We start from the raw sequence: 20,139 nt of genomic DNA on the forward strand, positions 1-20,139 counted from the left end.
ATTCTGTTGACCATCTTCATCCTCTAAATGTCTTTCAAAAGTCATGCTTTTAGCTCTTATCTGATACTTAAGCCTTTTTTAGCCCATTGAGAAGCCATCTGTGAACCTTGGCAGCTTCAGCAGAGGTTAACACCTGTGAGAGCTATTCTTAGCCTGCAGATTTGTAAAGCCATGATGCCAACAGAAGTTTTCTTACCTCTCCCAGCAGAGATCCTGTTAGAGATAGGAATAAGCTTCCTTTGAAGATGTATGGAAGCACAGATACTATAAACTTGACATATTTCTAAGACTTCCTTTCAAGAAAGTCCCGTGTTGATGACTTTGAGTTAGTGTTTATTGTTGTTCATTTCAGTTTGTTTTCTGTATGCTAGGAACAAAAAATTAGACTCACAGGCTGAGAGCATAAGACTGTTTTACTCTCACAAGCCTGGCATGAGAAGAAAGGTGAATAGATTTAAAGTGGATAAAACACCACAAGATTAGCATCTCTGCCTCTGGTTCTCCCTCATTAAGAAAGCATCCTTGACTAACATGCAGTCTAAGAAAAGAAATACAGAATGGGTAAAAGTACAATATTTTTATTTTGGGGGGAGGAAGAAGGCATTAGAAGGAAGAAAACACTTTGTAGTAAACAATGAAAACTGGAAGATGCTATTACAGGAAAGCTGCTTAAATCCTTTTTTAACTTATTTGATATTGTGGTTATAAAACAATGCTCACTGCTTGAATGCTTGACAGAGGAGTGATAGGTGTCTTATGGCAAAATCAGACTACACATATGTAAAGCCAGCAATTACTTCCTTCCATGAACACTCTTTTTTTATTTAATTTTTTTTTTACCCAGAGATATTTTCATTTCAGGCAGGGTTGCATTCTCTTCCTATAAGTCTACTCTGACACCCGTCCATCAAATGCACCCAGCATGAGTAAATAACATGTAACAAACATCAATTTGCAGTACAGGCTTCTTATTCTGATCATTGCCATTAAAAGCTGATAGGACTGAATTTAAGTCTCATTTCTCTGTCAGTGGAAGGCAAGGGGAATTGTCAGTATACCAGGCTGATGGGAAAATAAAGCATTTCTGGATGTGACTAGAGTAAGAATTAATGTTGAGAGAGGCTATATTGGAGGGATGAGTGAAGGGAGCTTAAAAAGAAAAAAAGTTGCAAAAAATTAATTTATAACATTAAATCAACTTGCAAATCCTGGTAGTTCAATATATCCCTGCCATCTTTGTGGGGTTTTTTTCTCCATTTATATGTCTTTTTCCCCATAGTGAACAAAAATAGTTTTAATTTGAGAGATAAGGAGCAAGATTTGAAGCATTTATATTTGCTGAACCAGTAAAAAAAAATCATGTGGTCATGGTGTTTTATCTTGCACTTTAAATACTCTTCACCCCTTTTTACACTACAAAGCCACATTCAAGTTAGTTGAGAGAACTTCATATCCCCAATATTTTTATTAAATATTCCAGGCAATAGCTCAAAACACAGATCTTAAAGACCGGTTACGCAGAATACATGCCGAATCTATGATCCTTGATTCAGCATCTAATGCAAAATCAAGTCCAGATTTGGTGAAGGTGGGTATGGATTTCCTCTTTCAGTGATGTCTGTTCCTCAAGCCCCTATATCTAAACACTGCTGCATAGCTGTACTGTGTCCCGTTCTTTATGTCTTCCTTGTGGTGTGGTGTGCCAGTAAAACGAGTCTACTTTTGTGGTTGGGTTGTTGATGATGTGTAGACTCCTTCTGAGCAGTTTCCCTGAGCACATTTCCATTGCTTTTTGCTCCTGCTTCCTAGGGTTCCCCTTCCCATCCTGCCTGCTTCCCACTCAGCATGAACACGACTGCCACCTTGTTACCCTCATGCTACTGTTTCTCTCCCCCGATTCCCTTGATAACTCTCAGGTTCTGTGGCCTTTCTGGTGCCTGTCTAAATATTGTCAGCCCAGAACATTGGCTACCAGTGTAGCTCATGTAAGGTTTAGAGCAACTATCAGACATTTCGACCAAAGGATCAGGAAAATGAGATGTACAAGAGCCCTTTCAGCCACTGAGTTTTCTTTGTGAGAAACTGGAGAGACTTTTGCATAGTCAGCCAGTTTGAGACATACTGATGTTCAGAGAGGTTTTTTTGGCTTGCTGCACAATGTGTGGGAATATGGTGTATTTATAGGTCATAGGATCTAGGTGCTAATGGTGTTATTTCTGATGGCTTTTTCCTAAGTACTAGGTCATGTAGAATCTTCTGCTGTGCCTGTTGTGTAAATCTCTCATTAAAACTTGAATGGATGTGATGTTGGGGGATTTATATAACTTATTATTTCCTTTTATTTCTAAAGACAGTTTAGGCATCCCATCTGTTCATTTCTGGTTTAGATCATATTTAGCAGATATGTGTTTTGGTCATATTTAGCTGTTCAGTTTTGATCTTGGTTTTTGTTTGTTTTTTCATTTTTGTTTTTTTTTGTTTGTTTGTTTTTCTTTAGGATATTCAGTCATTCTAATGCCTTTTGCTTTTAATCCCTTGAGAATTTGAACAGCACTTAAATTGCTATCCAGACAGGCATTAATGCACTGCTTTTTAATTCCAGGAGTGTTGGTTTGGAGGGGGATTTTTCCTGTCTAGTGGAGGTCTTTGCAATGACAGTGAATTATTTTTGAAAGTTGTTCTACACACTATATATATACACACACACACCAAAAATAGCTTTCAAATGGTCCTTTAGTGGTTTCATTCACAAAAATTCCCTCTGGCATGGTTTGAGATGAAACTTAGGGTTGAAATCACCTATACCAGGGAAGTTTCATTTTAGATTTGTCTGAGGACTACGATACCATAGTGCTGCTGTGAGGCAGAGAGGGCCAATGCACAAACTTCTCTCTAAATGATGCATCAGCTGCTGTGACAGACCTGAGGAAACTGAAGCAGTGTAAGCTTGTATCTCAAGCCTTTCTGTGAGGTAAAAGCTCAGTTTGTCTGTTGGGCAGTTGGTTTGTAGTTTTCCATGCCAGAGTGGGAACATGAAAGGCAACAACATGAACCTGTCATGTGATAGACAGAAAAATCTGCTGTTCTTTTATGAACCTCTCCTGCTCACTTTCCTTCTCAGACTTAAACTAGTATTGGAAACAATCCCAGTAGCAATGTTCATGTGTGTAGAATTTTAGTTTTTTAACTCGTAGGCTCCTGTAACTGCCTTCCTATAGAAGAGCCATTGTGAGGGTTTCCTCTTGTCTTGATGTTTTATCAGAAGTTGGTATAGAAGTGTGTGTGTACATATATATATAGTATGTGTATATATATGTATGTAGTATATATATACATATATATATATATGAGAAGTGAAAGCTTTCCAAAACACAGCATAGAAAATTATCTGGTGAAGAAAGAGGGCAAGGAAAGCATTCCTATTATACAGAAAGAAACTTTGCCCCTCTGAATTTTGTCTGCCACTGCACTGCAGACTTTCATTAAGCAAGACTCAGGAGGAAAAGACAAATTCATTGCTAATATAAGAAGGGAATGAGAATCTAGGATGTAATAAAAAGGGATGGGAGTTTGGGAGCTTTTAGATACACTTCTGTATATCTGGCTAAACGACTCAAATATAATTTATTTTTTTTTAATAACCATACAGTGCCATAACTGATTTACTGATTTTATTTTTTTTTTCTTTTTCTCGTTGGTCTATTTTACTTTGGTTTTAAATCCCTCTTTGAATTACATAGTACCTTTCACTAAACTGAGAAGCATGTGCAGTCTTCTCCCAGAGTTTTACAGCCCTTTAGGTTATGTGACTGGAAGTGCATGCATCAGTGCCATTTATGGTACCTCTCGTCTCAAAACATTTTGTGTCTTTTAAACAGGAAAATTCAAGAGAAGAAGGCAGAGGTCTGGTTCACCAGGTCTCCAATGAAAGCAGATTGTCTATAGCTGACTCTCTCACAGAATTTTTTGATGCACAGGAAGTTCTACTGTCAGCTAGCTCTTCAGAAAATGAGGTTTGAGCATTAAAATTGACATTGTTCTAATGTAGCTTCTTATCTGCTACTTGATGTGTGTAGTCTGAGTGTTAACTTCACATCAGATCACTGCCAGAAAAATAAAATTTTCAAAACATTAAGGAATTAATAAACTGTGTGTATTTATTTGCTGTCACTGTAAAACACAACTAATATGGAAAAATCTTACCTGAATACTGAGGCATATAGCAATTAGGTAGCTAGTATGCAGATGCTGCAGTTATTATACTGTCTGCCTTCTTGAGGTGCTTAAGAAACTGTCATAGAAATATGTATTCATACCTGTTCTTGTGGTACCTCTACTACCCTGGGGCTAATGTTGTGCATATTGAAACTTAATAGCTAATTTTGTCACCTCTCTCACACTCCACAAAAACCTTGGGTTTTGCTATGAGGAAAGCCTTCTTAATTGTGTGGCCAAGGAGAAAGAATAGTGAAATTTTCAGTGATGGTGACTGCTCCTAAACTCAGTTCTGTCTTCTTAGAACTTCTTAATACTTTGCTGTAATACTGAAACACAGCTTAAACATCTCAAATCTATTAAAACAGTAATTGCAGTGGAAAGTAGCAACTTTCATGCACCTATGGGCTTATTTTACTGAGTGACTTACCTTGCTTACTTCCACACCCCACACTCAGGTATCAGATGATGACTCATATGTAAGTGATATCAGTGATAATGTCTCAGAAGATAACCTAAGCAATGACATGGAGAATGAAAGACAGACTTTAGGTAAGTTCAGTGGTTTATTATACCATGGTTTTGAGAATTTTCTTTGTTTCTTTTTGTTTGGGATCTTTTTTTCACCATCTTTTACTAGAAATAATTTGATGTTACATGTTTTAACATGAAAACAGCCTGTACTTTTTCTCTAACAGCCTCAGATTGGTTTTGAACAGCACATTCTAGCTAATCTGATCAACAGGGTCCAGGCACTGTTGATTAGGTAGAATGGTGATTCTGTATCAGCACAGAAACACCTTTTTTCTTGGCTTTTTTGGTGCAACTCCCTCTCCTTTTAATTTCCTTTATGCCACAGGTCTTTTCAAAGTTACAAGGCCTAGCTGCTTGCTTTATTATAAAAAGTAATATTCTTCTTGTCACTCTTGTTTTTTCAGTCTGCAATTCAACAACCATGTTCAGAGTTCTGTTGCTTTTAGCAGAACTCAGTGTTGAAAGGAACATCAGTAATTACATGCTGGCAGACCTGGTATATGACCAAAAGGATTCATTTCTTGCATGTTTTAATCATGATAGTCTTGTTAGTACATATGCTTATTTAACTGCCTGGCTAATTAGAGACAGAATCAAAGAAAAATAGAAGAGCAAGAATAGGTAATAAATTGGCTTTGTGCTTTCAACCCCTTTCAGCAGACCACAATGTTCTTCCTACTCTTATCAATATATTTTTATCTTCAAAAATGCTGAACAGTGCTTTCTTACTAGCAGCTTTTTTCTGCTCATCACCAAAAATTACTGGCTTGTTATGAACCTGAGTAGTCTGAGAAGTCTGGAGTTCTGCTGTATTCTGTAACTGTTAAAAAATACTTTTTTCCTTTGAAGTACAGGAAAAATAGATTGATTTATCTCTTGATCTGGACCTTAGAAAATTGTACTAGTGTGTCTGTACATCTTCTTGTAAAAAGGACTATGAGCTTCTGATGCCTACTATTGCTATTTCTGTGCTTTGGGCAGCCTGCCACTCCCATTAACAGCAAACTGGATGTCTTTTGCCTACAGGGCTTTAGCTGAACCATAAATTTTGGGATTGTGATAAAATTCTCTGGCCACTGTAACGTACAAGGTCAGACCACATTATTACAATGGTCCAGACTGGACTTAAAAGTCACTGAGTCTAGCTGGAGGTGAGATGTCTTCATCCTGTTCAGTGTTGTTGCTGGCTATTTGTCACAGCTCTTTTCATGGGGAAGTTGGACAAACTTCCCAGTATAGAGACTTTGGTATCTGAATATCTTAGTTGTTTCTCTGTTCTGTTTTAGCACCACTTTACCCCAGTTAATGGCTTTGGCCAGAATATGTAGTTCAGTCTATTAGTATTCTGCTTTTTAATTAGAAGTCTTCAAAGGACACAGCCAAACAGCATTTCAGAGAGGTCTTTTGAACACAGATAAATTTTTAGCATTTGCCTCTTTCCTCTCCAGATATCCCATAATTCCTGCACCATCTAAGGGAACTTCCTTCTTTTTGGCTCCTTCTGATGTTAAATATGTATGAAATTATATATACACTTAAATCATAGATTAAATATATACAGTTTATATTTGAGGCTGCTGATTAAGCCTATGGCATGGACTAGCATACACAGCAGTGATGGAGAAGTTAGCACTTGTAGTTATTTGGACTTTGACACTGTTTTGAGCACTGATGCCTGCTTATGTCAGTGGGCCAGCAGAGGAAATGGTATTTGAAATCATTTATCTAAGAGTAGTGATTCTGAACATGTGCAGCAACAGGAAAGATTGTGCTGCCCAATCCTCTTTTAATCTTCCAAGAGAAAGCTGTGTGAGGAAAGCCAGATGAGGGATTGACAGCCTGGGGCTATCTCCAAATGGCAACTGAATCTAGGCCAGAAGCTTCCTAGGTGCTTCTAAGGATATGTAAAAATAAAATGCATCCTTGTAGTGGCAAATGTATTCCTCTCTGAAATGAGACTGATGTGCAGTTAAACAACGTCACCGCTTCAGACTAGTGCTTGTTGAAGAAGCTTGTAGCTCTGTTTTGATCCTTCCACAAAATATGTCATGGCACACTTGAAACTATTTATCCTATCTTGGTTGTTTTGACATAGCAACACAGACAGATATTCATGTCAAGGACTCTTGACATGAGTCCTTTTTCTTAAAGCTTCAGCAAGCCCATCACTTGACAGTTGCTTCATCTTTTCTACCTTTAAAGGAGACCATTTTTCCACCAACATGTAGGCCTGTCTAAGGACTAACATTGCTCAAATTTTTTAAATGCTAAGCATTACAGGGAGCAGTGTGGAAAAACCTGCATGTAAGTCTGTGGTGCAGTAGATTTCCCTGGTGGGAGTATTCAAAAAGTAGGAAAAGAAAGCTAGAAGTGGTTATTATGGTTGGTTCTGTAAGTAACGCCTTGCCTTCTGAGAAGTGTCAGCTTAATTGAAGCTCTTGTCAAGGAAGGAGGTTTTATGTCACTTAAACAGATAGGAATCTATCTCTGTTACAAATAAAAGATTTATAATATTTACTCTCAAATCCAGTGGAGTGCCTGAGTCTTTCTTATTGTTTTTAAGGGGAAGGAAAGTAATTTTTGATTTTGTACCTGGCATTTGCCTCATTTAACATTCAGAAATTAAAAACTTGTTCTGAATTTTATCATTTTTATATCAGGCTATCTTCAAACTGCAAGTGAAATACTTGAATGAATTGTGAGCGTAGAAGGACGTTTTGACAGAAAAAAGATGTTTGTATTTCAATGTATGTTTTGCAAAGTGGGTGAAACTAAATAAACAATGAATTGACTTTTTCTGCCACTTCCTTCCTTTTCAGACTGTATTTCTGAAAGTGCAATTGGATGCAATTCTAAACGGAGAACATGTTTACCAGCTCCATGTCCTAATACAAGTAACATCAGCCTGTGGAATATCCTGAGAAATAACATAGGAAAGGACCTCTCCAAAGTGGCCATGCCTGTTGAATTGAATGAGCCACTAAACACCCTTCAGCGTCTCTGTGAGGAGCTGGAGTACAGTGAACTACTAGATAAAGCAGCACGTACACCTAACCCATTTGAACGGATGGTAAATATATTACTCCAAATACTTAGTCACATTAAATATATTTAGAAAAGAGTAGATGTGGAAACAACCTGCCAAAGAAATTAAGTCGTTCTGTTCTATTTTTCTCCCAGCTGAGAGTCTGACTCTCTAACTGTGTGTCTGCCTATAGTTACATACACACTATTTTTAACTCTTCTGCATAATTTCTGTTGCGTTGTCAGGAGGTCTCTCTGCTCAAGTATGTTGCTGTCCTGCAAGGTTAAACATAGAAGTAGTTTAATTCTGCTTTGCAGCTCTTAGTCTGTAAGATTAGAAGTTGATAGCAAAAAGGTGGAGGAGAGGTTGAAGTAATAACTTCCTTATAAAAGTATGAATGCCATATATATCTTTTCTTAAGGGTGTCCACTCTGGTAAAACATTTGTACAAAGAGGATACTGGATATTCCAGCCTTACACTAATCTGATATCCTTATATTAACTAAATGAGCTCCATTTTTTTTTAATTAACTGGTTTTGTAGAGATTCGGGGTTGATCCAAAGTGTTCATAATCTCGTAACTGGGCAATATGAATGTATGAATGCTGGGTCCAGTAGTTGTGTTGTCCTTTGCCAGTATAGAACCCTGGATTCAGCATTTGGCAAAAGAACAAGAGAAAAATGCATTTCAGTTATTCTGAGCTACTTAATATGTAAGCCTGCAAATAAAGGATTAAAAGCTTTTTAAATTCTCTTAAATGAAAGTCACAGATTGGCCCTTAAACTGAACTAAACTTTGCAGCTCAGTATGTGTTATCTTAAAATGAGGTTATTTATTAATATGAATAGTAGTGTTATAAATATTGTTTGAAAAGCCTCTTGTTTCATTCTGACAGTGTTCAAGGGTTACAACTGAGCTTCTGTTCTAAGGACAGAGGGTGTGGCTTTAGTTGGGGTTTCTGGTGCATAGCTTTTTTGTTCTCTTGAGAATATATATTAAAAAGGAAAAGGAAATGAGCAGTAGTTGTTCACATGGGAGTGAAAAGTAACCTTTTCCCTTCTTCCCACATCCAAGCATCTGGAAATTAGCTCAGAATGGAGGATTCTTTGTCTTTGAGAAATTCCTGAGGCAACGTTAATGCTAGCTATGGCATAGTAATTGCAATAGTTCATGAAAGAGCCATTCTGAAGTGGATTATGTTTCTGAAACTGTGAAAGGAAAGCATCTAAGTTTTCACAAGATGAAGGAAAGGGAATGAAAGGGGAGAAGAATGGTACAAAAGACACCTGCATCAAACAACTTTGAGTTCTAATTCCTCAGGTTTAGGAGGAATTATGCTTGAGCTGACTGCAAAAATTTGGAAGGGTTACCCATGTCTCCATCATAATGAAGACCTGGTTAGGTAATAGGACACAGTAGATAAAAGGCAATTTAGTTCACACTGCATTTGAAATAACAAACTTGGTGAAAAGTCATCCAATATTTCCTGTGCCACGTTTAAAAAAAACGTGGAGCTGGTAGAGCCATACAATCACAGACCAGAGCTAGAAAAGCCAGTTATAATACAATTCTAATGGTAAATTTTAAGGTTATTGCTTTGAACTGCAGAATACTAAGCTATTTCAAACAGTTTTCAAAATGCTGTCATGACATTTTCAATGTTTTACCCCAATAACTCCAATCCTTGATCACTGAAAACTATCACGTGTGAACTAGTGCTTAACTTGCAGGAGGCATGCATGTAGCCTGCAAATTATGGAAAAATACAGAACCTGATGTCAGGAAAAGACCTTAATTATTTTTTTTTCCGCTGCTAAATCAGAATGTATAGCAAATATAACGCATGGTTGTGTTAAATTAATTTATCAACATTTCACATATGTTATTCCCAGGTGTATGTAGCTGCCTTTGCAGTCTCTGCTTATGCATCCAGTTACTACCGAGCTGGAAGTAAGCCATTTAATCCTGTGCTTGGAGAAACCTATGAATGTATTCGTGAAGATAAGGGTTTCAAGTTCTTTGCAGAACAGGTACTGTGTGCTGCAACCCTTAGATTTGCTGCTCGATACATTCAGTGTTTAATTCTAAATGCATGGCTGGGATCCTCTAAGATTAAGCAAAATACAAAATTACTTTATATAACCTGAGCCCAGGAAAATTCATGAGACTCTGCAGAATTATAAATTAAGGAAATAGTTTGGGGGGAAGGTCTGCTAACTATGGGATGGAACATGACAACCAGCAGCTGACACTCGAGAAGCAAAGGCTGGCAAGGCTGCCTACCACAGTAACCAGATAACCATTAAGTAGAGTGCAATTCCCTATGCTGAAATTTGATCATAACTGTAACAAGCATTCACATTCTTATAATTTTCTTTTTTCCATGTGATCATTGAAAATACTGTGCCTTCAACTGTTTAATGTCTTCTTTTATTACAAATATTGCCCTTGTGTGAGTCATTCAACCAATAATATTTTCTATGGCACCACGAATATTTCTGCTTCCGCTCCACGTGCTTTGTGGGCGAAGCTTTTCAGGTCTGGTATCACAGCTTAGTAGGTGAAGGATGTACACAATGCATCAAGGTCTGAGTATTTATGATAATAATTCCCCAAAAGGAGAATTAAGTGTGTGTTAAAAAATTTAAATTTAAACCATTGAAGCTACCAAAATTGCAAAGCTTGAGACATATGTTAAAAAGATATAAGGGTTAAATAATCTGGTGCATAGCAGAGTTAGAATGGTCTAGACATAAGAAAATGTCTAGACTTAAGAAAAGTCATATGGTCTAGACATAAGAAAAGAAAACAAACAAACAAAAAAATACAACCCCTCAAACTACAGAAAGTGCAGTGGGCAAAGGTGTACTATGTGGATATTTGATCGGAGAAAGCAAGATGCTTCCTTTAGGAAACAAAGTGGATTTGGCCACCTCAAGAAAATACATTTTGCATGTTATGTTTTAGAACTGACAAAAAGGAGTGCTTTTCCTTAGCCTCAGGAAATTTCACAAGCAAGAGAAATTTTAATTTCTAGTGAGATACCTGGTCCTTCAGCTACTTCAGTTCCAAGCTGGTGGGTATAGACCACTACAGTGATGAATGGAGATTGGTACTGAGCTTAGTGTTAGATTGAATTAAAGGAATAGATTCTGCCCTGAATATTGGATAAATCACTACAAAGGCTATTTTTTCTAAAATTTTAAGATATGAGAGGGTTTGGGCTCTTCATAGCTATTATTCTAATATGTGAAATGAGTGGCATGAGTTTATAGAGCGGTTAAGTTACTGAAATAGTATGGGGTGGAGGAATGTTAGGAAGGGAGGAAAGATATTTCATGCAGTTTGCAAGCATTACATCTCTGCATCAGGAGTTGTTGCTTATTGCTTGTTTGTGCAAGGATTTTGATGCTTACTCGTGATAACTTGTTAGTGTGGATAGTATGCAATCCATGAAATAGCCAAAATGTGTATCATAACTGAGATTCTGCTCTATTACTAGAGTGAGTTTAGAGTAACTCCACTTAGCTCCATGACCTTACTCTGGAATTATAAGTAAGAGCTAAATTTAACCCATGAATTATAGTGACATCTGGGGTTAATCTCCATGCAGTATGTGAGAAGGAGAGTGTTGGATTAAGGCATAGCTGAGAGTAATTAGTACTTTGACTTTTTTAAAATTTACTTATTTTTAAACCAAGTAGATGATGTTCAGTAGATAACTGGATGGTTGCGGAAAAAGCTTGACAACAGATATGCAAAATGAGAAACAATGAAAATAAAACTTCATTTGAGCCATATAGGTGGTTAAGAAATTAAATCCATAGTAGGAAATAGCAGTTTCATCTGATAAAAAAATTGTTGCCTGTCAAAAGAACAGTAGGCATTACACATAAAGAGTTGGACCTGGTCAATTCTTAGTTGTGTTCCCCCAGAAGGGAGAATTTACAGCCAAGGAGGAGTGACCAATTTCCCTTTTTGAACTTAATTTTTACCATTCCAGTTTAATATTCTGCACTTGTGTATCTATTTCCTTACAGTCCTTGCTTTGCTATTTTGGTGGTTGCCCTAAATCACGTAGGAGCTATTACCCAAAGCTGGTAAAATGCAGTGTGTGTGGTTAAGAGTTTCATGCTAGAAACACCTGAGGTGTCACTACTGCAGCTGTAGGGGTTGCTGGATGAAATTTCATGGCTTGATTTCTCCACCTGTGGCTCCCCCAGAGATGCTGATCACTCTCTCCTCCTTCATAGTCAGGCTTTTGTGGGTATTTACTGTTACTTACATTACATAAGAATTTGTGTGCTTAAAGAGTAACTTCTGTTAACATACTAAAGGGGCATAAGGGTAAATGTAATTATCACATGAGAGATGATGTATGAAATATATTGTTAAATTTTCACTCATGAGCAAAATTCACAGGCCTTTTAAAATATGTGCTTCCCATTTATTTCAAGTCTTCTTAGGTCTCAATACCTTTTGAATTTCACTGACTCCCCCTTCAGGACACCACTGCAAAAGGAAAGTAAATATTCAATTTGTAGATGTCGTATATAAAGGAAAGAGGTAGAAAAAAAAAAAACCAAACTAAAATGACTTCAAGTGTTAATATGTTTTCATTTTTTATTTTCTCCTTTCATGTCTTGCTATTAGGTCAGTCACCATCCACCTATTTCCGCATGCCATGCTGAATCCATGAATTTTGCTTTTTGGCAAGGTAACTCCTCAGTCTGTCATATAGTTTTACTGTGTTCATAATATTTTCATTGTTTGTTTAACATGAAATATGCAGAAATTAGGAAAAGGTTTAATCCTCTGCTTAAGTTATATTAGAATGGCTTTAAGTAATGCTAGCCTATACTTACGTGCATTATGTTCTTACTTGCATGTTCTGCCATAAGATGTTCAAGTTCTTTTTTAGTTGGATAAATGAATTATTCTTTTCATATGCAAATATCTGCATTTCTTTAAAATCACATTTGTTTGGGATAGGGAGCATTCTTTAGTACAGAATAGTTATACCTCAAGCTATTTATAAAACAAGCTAGAACACAGCTTGAAAAACTGCAAGTTTAATCCTGAGTCTTGGCAGATCTTGTAAACCTGTTCTAAAAATAATTTCAAAAACTGAGCATAACAGCAAGGATAAATATTATTTACCATATCTTTTTCTGCTGCCACTATTACACTATGGAAGTTCTGTGCCAGTTGACTATAAATGTTGTGTTTCCAAAGGCATGTGCCAGTCAGCCAGTCACAGTACCTGTGTGGTTAGATATATTTGGAGTGTACAGAGAACGTAACTATGCCTTTTAACTCAGATAAAATCCTTCAGCAGCAGGTTTGTCAGTTCACAATGTAGCTATATTAAAACCTTTAATCCTGTTATGAGTGACTCTGCTGACTTAATTGTAGTTATTACAGACAGAACCATACTGAACAGAAATTGGAATTCTGTCATTAGTCTGGGTTTTCTGAGTCAGTTATAATTCTTTGCAAACAAATACAAGGACAAGACTACTTTTGTTCTTAGCCGAAAAGCAGAGATGACCAAAAATGTATTTAATGACTGGCAACTGTACAAATATGAGTGGGTAGCAGCCTGTCTTAATAAAAACTGATGAGGCTCATTTGTTTAACAGATCTTGACAATTTTATCATGCAAATATTGCATTTGGAGAGCACAGCTCTCATGTTAAGATGAGACCTGAGAATTTGATCTATGAGAGAGTCTAAGATTTGGTCTTGATGAGCACAGGAGACTCAGAGTTTTTTTTGGTTTTTAACCAAACTGAGCTTATGGGAGATCTAGACAATGATTTTTTTCCAATGGAAAGGCAGTTTGTAAATACTGTGGCCTCTTGTTATGGGGCTATATTAACTTATGAAGAAAGATTAATATCAAATTAATAATAAAAGTAGCTTGTCAATTAGTTCTTTCTGTGTGCAAAGATCTTGTCACTTCCCATATTATCTCTGCAGTTGAAAAGGAGACAGCCATCAGCAACATTGCCAGAGTAATGCTGTCATCCCACCAGACACTGACTTTAGCTCATCTGTTTCAACATCAGAAAATCTCTTGATCATCTCTAGTGAGCCAGAATACTGGGTTCTGACAGGGACAGTTATTTTGGAAATCATTTTCCCTGACTTATGAAGCTGACTCTGCTTTTGCAAAGGAGCGTGGATACCTAAGCGGTGGAAACACAAAATTCCAGCTATTACAGTATCTGTGCCTGAATTAGTCTGAGCATAGCTTTGAAATAACCCTTGACTTTTCTTTGCTGTCCTAAAATTTTGGCATAACCAAGTTGCACACAGTGGTTCCCAAGATGTTTTCCACATACTGATCTCTGTGTGACAGCTTTGCCACCTATGAGAACATAGAATATAACACAACACAGCCTGATAATACATTTTAACTGTTAAACTCAGCAGGGTATGCCCTTACCCGTTCTCTTCTGTCCCACTGCAGAGAAGGGAAAGCTAATACAGAATATGGTTCAACATCAACAGATTAAAGGTAGTTTTGGTCTTGTTGTGCAGTATAGGAATCAAAGCAGAAATGCTGTCGCTGAAGATACTGACACAACATCAAGCTGCAAAATACCAAAAAAAAAAAAAAAAAAAATCCCAAAAGGTCCTTCTCAAGTGATAAGAAAATTATAATTTTTTTCCATAATAGCTTTGCCTTATGTCCCACTCCTACCTGTGCAATGGTAGGCAGCTTGGTGTGGCTCAGTCCTGTCACTTCCACGTGGTGTGAGCATGTCTCACAGCCTGCATAACAGCTTCCCCCTAAAACTGCATAGGAGACAATGGTTTAATTTTCCTTGTTTTAATACTAGCATCCTTTTGAGACCATGAGATTATTTTTTCCCTCCTTTTCAGACTGGGCAGGGAGTGGAGTTCCTACTGTCTAATAGAGCTAGGTTACTCTGAAAGTTACTGACTGACCATCTAGCCCAATTTTTAACTCTACCACCCTTCTGCCATGCTTCTCTATCTGTGTTTCTTTCTCTTTCAGGTGGTTTTGCTCAAAAGATTTGGCTAAACATGCACTGATGTTTTTCATCTTATTGGAGAAATCACGTGAAACTTGGACATCTTTATCTATAATTCAGACCAGATTTTTAAAAGACCAGTTAAATTTACAGAGGAATTTGTACTGAATCCCTCTGCAATTTTTTTGACCTTTGAAATATTGTTTCTTCATTATGGCTGTTCTTAGTTGCTATATTTTTGTATTTGAAATTCTGCTTTGGTTTTGGAAATGTCTGCAGTCATTCACTATCAACTGAATTGCAGAGAAATGTATACTGTCTATAGCTTAGACAAATTCCTCTCTTTTGAAAAAGTCTTTGAAAGAGGACTTTTAAACCTCTCTTACTTTGCTATTTTAAAAAACAATAAGGTCCACAGCATTCTTTAACTTTTATTATACTGTAGTTTGTTGGCTTGCATTTCTTGAAAATAAAGTAGAGCCCAGATATAGATGATTCACCCATGCCTATGACTAAACCTGACTTTTTTTTTTTCAGATATAAGATGGAAAAATAAATTCTGGGGAAAGTCCATGGAAATTGTTCCAGTTGGTACAACACATGTAACTCTTCCAGTGTAAGTGCAGAGTCATACATTGCTGTTCATGCATGGGCACAGACATGTTTGCACATGCTGGAGCCACATTTATCCAGATGAGAACAAGTTGTTTGGTGCCCTATGGTGATTAGGATTTAGTTAAAAAAGAAAGAGAGGAAGAAGGGAGAGGGGCATAAAAAAACCCATCAAAGCAAAACCAGAAGAATAAAACAGACACACTAACTCTCTTGAAGGTTATAAAAAACAAACAATAAAATAAAAAAACATCACTCTTGTGTATCTTGAAAAAGCAAAATTGGTATTTTCATACTTCAGTGAAAAATTCAAAATCACATGGAAAAACTTGCATGGTAGAGAAATCTGAGATCTTTTGCTTGAATGTGGGTTTAGGTCTTGTTGCCTTTCCTGTCTTTTGTACCTACATTTGTACAGACCCTAATGCCATGAGATCTTGGTCTGTAGGTGAGGCTGATAGCTATCATCACTGCATAAATAATTATTGTTAGTGATGAACAGAACCAGTGGCAAATCTGCTATTCATTATCCAAGGAATTATGCAGTCACTCTAGTTAAGTGCTGAGTATGGTAAATTATGTTTTAAATGAAACTTTGCAGTATTCCTACTCTGAGTTGTGAGAGTGCCCATTATAGTCAACAATAAAATTCTTTACAATTTGGCCTATATTCATCATGTTTGCAGGACCAGAAGTCTAACGGTTGAGTAGTGTTCCAATTAAATCTGTTTTCCTAGGAGAGTCTACAAAATTACTTAATCTGCAATCTGGAAAAAGAAAAATATCTCAAGGTTTATGGAAGGTGTAGAAAAAGAAGATGAGGCATTCCAGAAAAAATTGGTTTGTGGGGCTTTTCTAATCAAGTTCTCTGCAGTTTGTTTTTTGGATTTTTTTTTTTTTTTTTCAAAAACTGTAGGAACTTGTTTGAATATGGCATGAGGTTTTTCTTATGTGTATTTTTCTTACAGTTATAAAGACCATTTTGCATGGAACAAGGTGACATCTTGCATCCATAATATCTTAAGTGGGCAAAGATGGATTGAACACTATGGAGAGATCATCATCAAAAATCTTAATGATGACACTTGCCACTGCAAACTGAATTTCATAAAGGTAACCACAGCAATGTTGGCAGTGCCTTTTCTAACAGACACAGCAGTGAGTGGATGCTCTCTGCTGATGCTCAGTGCAACTGCTTACAAGCTGTATTTTCCTGTAGTTCTGTTGTAATTACCTGTGATTCTTTGAGAAACTTGAACTCTGAAGGAAGTGCCACTCAGTAGGCAGAGCCAGACAAGAGAGAAGTAGCAGTTTTCTCAGGTGATTCCACTGGACATGCAGAAAAGTACTGAGGAAAGGAAAGCAAGAAGTATGATGAAAAACCTGCTCTTTGTTTGATGAGAGAGGTAGGCACAAAGTGTCTGCTGAGGAGTTGTTCAGCACGTGCTTCCTGCTAACCCATTGGCATATTCTGTGGTTGCACTCACTCAGCACCTCTAGGACCAGTGCTTCTGTGGGGTGCTTCACCCCATGCTCTTTTCTAGCCCTTTGCAGGTACTGGGAGGAGTTTAAGTAAGAGGTTGTGGTGTTACTCAAAGCTTTTGCATCAGTACAAGACATCAATATATTACTTCCTCAGGAAACACCCTTGTAACTGAAATGAAAATTAGTTTTTGTCAATAGATGACCTCTTCCTAGTCAAGGAAAATCAATGAAAACCTAAAATTATGCCAGAATTTCTGAGAAACTTTAGCAAAGCATGCGAAGACGACTTACCTCAATCTGCATTTTCTGTGTCTGATTGCTGGAGAAAAGGCTGTTCTGTACACTGAAACAGACCATACAGACACAAGTGAAGTACTACAGCTTATCTATTCAGCATGGCATGCTCAGCAGCAGAAGGAAAGTTTCCTTTTCTTATTTGTTTTCCTGAATACTTTGTGCTTTGTAAGAAGCATTAGGTTGATTTTTTTTTTCTGAATACTTACTTGAAAGTACTGTAATGTATTTGCGTAATTGCAGTAGGTATTTGGAGTCCAGTTTTTTAATACTGAGAGCCTGAAAATCTTACACATGATATGTAAATAGTCTAACGTGAAGATTACTGTATCAGTTCCTTGTCTTCCTCTTGTGTGAATTTGGGGAAGATTTAGGTAACTAAGTCAGGAGTCAGTGTTACCTGTCATGGGGCAAAATTCAAGGTCACCTATGCTTCTCACCTAGTACTGCCTGAAAAAAAACAATTAAATACTATTCTCAACACTAGTATTTAATCAGACAATTAATAGTACTAACAGCAGTTGTTTCCATGTGCCATTGTAATGCACACCTAAATGAATAGTTTTAATTCCAGAAAACCACTCTACAGCATGGTGCTACTGACATGCCAAGGTTGCTCACATTTGATCTCTTACGCACCTTTTCCCCCTTGGTCCTTTTAATTCTAGGCAAAATATTGGAATCCAAGTGCCCATGAGATTGAAGGTAGTGTCATGGATAAAGCTGGGAAAGTTGTGCATCGACTTTTTGGGAAGTGGCATGAAAGTTTATACTGTGGGACAACTTCATCTTCAAACTGCGTATGGAGAGCAAGTTAGTGATCAGAATGTCTAATTTACAGAATTTAAGATCTGCTTGAGAATAAGCTTGTAATTTTCACCTCTTTTTAGGCCTCAACTTCTTATTATTTCTGTGTGGAATACTAGATTTTTATCATGCATTTAAGATTTAGATGAGAATACATCACTTAACTTCAGTAATATGGAGAACTTAATCCCATGGCTTTCTGCGTTTTTCTCCTTTTCCCTCATTTTCATATTTGAGCATGAAATGGCTATTGAGGACTCTAAAAATGAAGTAAAAAAAAAAAAAAAAAGAAAAAAAAGAAAAAAGAAAAAAAGAGCAAAACTCTCCTCATTTCTTGTGTAGAGAAGTGTTGTGTATTTCATGTATTAAACTGTAGAGGATAGCTCACAAAGCTGAATCCTCTAATGACAGCCGTATCTGAACTTCTCCCAGACCTGTAGAGTTTTGCCTACTGTACTTTGGAAAAAACACTGTGATAATGGCATCATCTCTATAACAATTGTGCTTCAAGTCAGCTGAGAGAAGAGAAATCCATATTGTTACAGAGCAATTATCAAGGGGGGTGTTGTCTTTTGTCACATTTTTAAAAACCTCTTATTCTCCCAGAAGTGAGACTGTGGTTTGGAGATGATCACAAATGACTGAGGAGAGCCTGGAAATTTCCTTTTAAATGTAATAGTATTTAACTGGAATTCTGAATGTACTCTTTTCTTCTGTAGATCCAATGCCAAAAGGTTATGAGCAGTGGTACGGATTTACCCAGTTTGCACTGGAGTTAAATGAACTGGACTTGCAAACTAGGTCATTGCTCCCATCCACTGATACACGGTTTAGGCCAGATCAAAGGTAAGAAGTTTTAGTTCTTAAATATCTTCAAGTTGTTCTTAATTGTCTCTATGCTCACTTTACCCTAAGCTCAGACTATTTTTGCACATGCCTGCAGTGTGGTTTTATTCCTACATTAATGTGCATATAAAACAGATGTTTTAATCACTCACCAAAAGCTTGTCTAGTCATTATCATAGAATTATAGAATAATTTGGGCTGGAAGGGACCTCTACAGATCATCTAATTCAACTCCAATTGTGGACCAGTGTTTCCTAGAATTGGCTCTTGCATGCTTCTAGATAACTGTCTTTCCAAAGATTTTAAAACTTCAGTACTTGAGGTTCTGGATGTTGAACATATACTGTGTTTGAATGCCAACACCTGAGACACTTAAAATTTCCTTCTGTGGTGAGAGTTAGCAACAGTAGAAATTCCAAGTGCAAGAATGTAATATAATGATGACCCTGAACTTGTTTTAGGAATTACTTTTTATTAAGTGCTTTTTGATAGTGCAGTTGTCTGCAGATGTAGCTGTATTGTAGCTGTTTACCTTCCAAATGCTGCAAACTGCTTACTGTAGAGATTAGATTCTGCACCTCTTGAGGACCTGGCAAAGATGGGGGACTGGAGCATCAAGTGTATCTCTTATCAATGCTGGTGCTGTAGGTTTCTAGAAGAAGGGAATATTGAAGGAGCTGAAATGCAAAAGCAGAGGATTGAGCAGCTACAGAGAGAACGACGAAAGGTGCTGGAAGAAAACAATCTAGAGCATCAGCCTAGATTTTTCAGGTACTATTTAGTAATCAGGATATACTTAATTGCAATTCTTAATGAAGATCTGTTTCTAAACTGCCAGAAAGCAGGCTCATTTTTCCCAGGTTTCTTCTTTATTCTTGATTTTTATACTTTGCAATGCATAACACTCCAGACTTAGTTAAAACTCAGAGTTATATATTGCTTTTTCATTAGTGCATCCCTGAGTTTAATTCTAGGTCTTTTTGCCTTGATGGCAAATGATATTTAGTAGTCTACATTTGAATTTGCCTGAGTGAATGTAGCAGCTTTGATTCTTTCAAGAAAGGTGAAGACATTGGGTTAGGATTATTAGCTTACTGAACTTCTAAATTCAGAAGTGTGCAAAGTTAGAGCCTTCAATTTCCAGGACTGTTTCCTCTGTTTCATGGGGAAATTATTATTATTCAGAGGGCACTTTAATTCTCCATGTTGTAAATCAATTAACAGAAGACTTTAGCCATTGAAAGACACAAATTATTCTAGTGAAGACATGGCCTACATCTTCTCTGTTCTCCTCCAGTGAAAGAGTTTGAGACAAG

General features: G+C 37.0%; 1 protein-coding gene across 7 annotated transcripts in view; it reads left to right on the forward strand.

The window, feature by feature from the left end:
- The window catches only part of OSBPL3 (oxysterol binding protein like 3), an 84,832-nt gene that overhangs the window by 58,224 nt on the left and 6,469 nt on the right, over positions 1 to 20,139 (forward strand). For 5 of the 7 annotated variants that reach the window (XM_071735679.1, XM_071735680.1, XM_071735683.1 and 2 more), the window contains 11 exons: positions 1,481 to 1,588; positions 3,879 to 4,013; positions 4,674 to 4,767; positions 7,569 to 7,819; positions 9,668 to 9,805; positions 12,429 to 12,492; positions 15,317 to 15,395; positions 16,360 to 16,504; positions 17,839 to 17,983; positions 18,697 to 18,823; positions 19,472 to 19,594. In XM_071735679.1, the coding sequence (XP_071591780.1) occupies positions 1,481 to 1,588; positions 3,879 to 4,013; positions 4,674 to 4,767; positions 7,569 to 7,819; positions 9,668 to 9,805; positions 12,429 to 12,492; positions 15,317 to 15,395; positions 16,360 to 16,504; positions 17,839 to 17,983; positions 18,697 to 18,823; positions 19,472 to 19,594 (1,409 nt within the window). The remainder of the gene's footprint in view (positions 1 to 1,480; positions 1,589 to 3,878; positions 4,014 to 4,673; positions 4,768 to 7,568; positions 7,820 to 9,667; positions 9,806 to 12,428; positions 12,493 to 15,316; positions 15,396 to 16,359; positions 16,505 to 17,838; positions 17,984 to 18,696; positions 18,824 to 19,471; positions 19,595 to 20,139) is intronic. The other 2 variants (XM_071735685.1, XM_071735686.1) reach the window with 1 other exon arrangement.

This window comes from Heliangelus exortis, chromosome 2, assembly GCF_036169615.1.
Source record: "Heliangelus exortis chromosome 2, bHelExo1.hap1, whole genome shotgun sequence".
NCBI lineage: Eukaryota > Metazoa > Chordata > Aves > Apodiformes > Trochilidae > Heliangelus > Heliangelus exortis.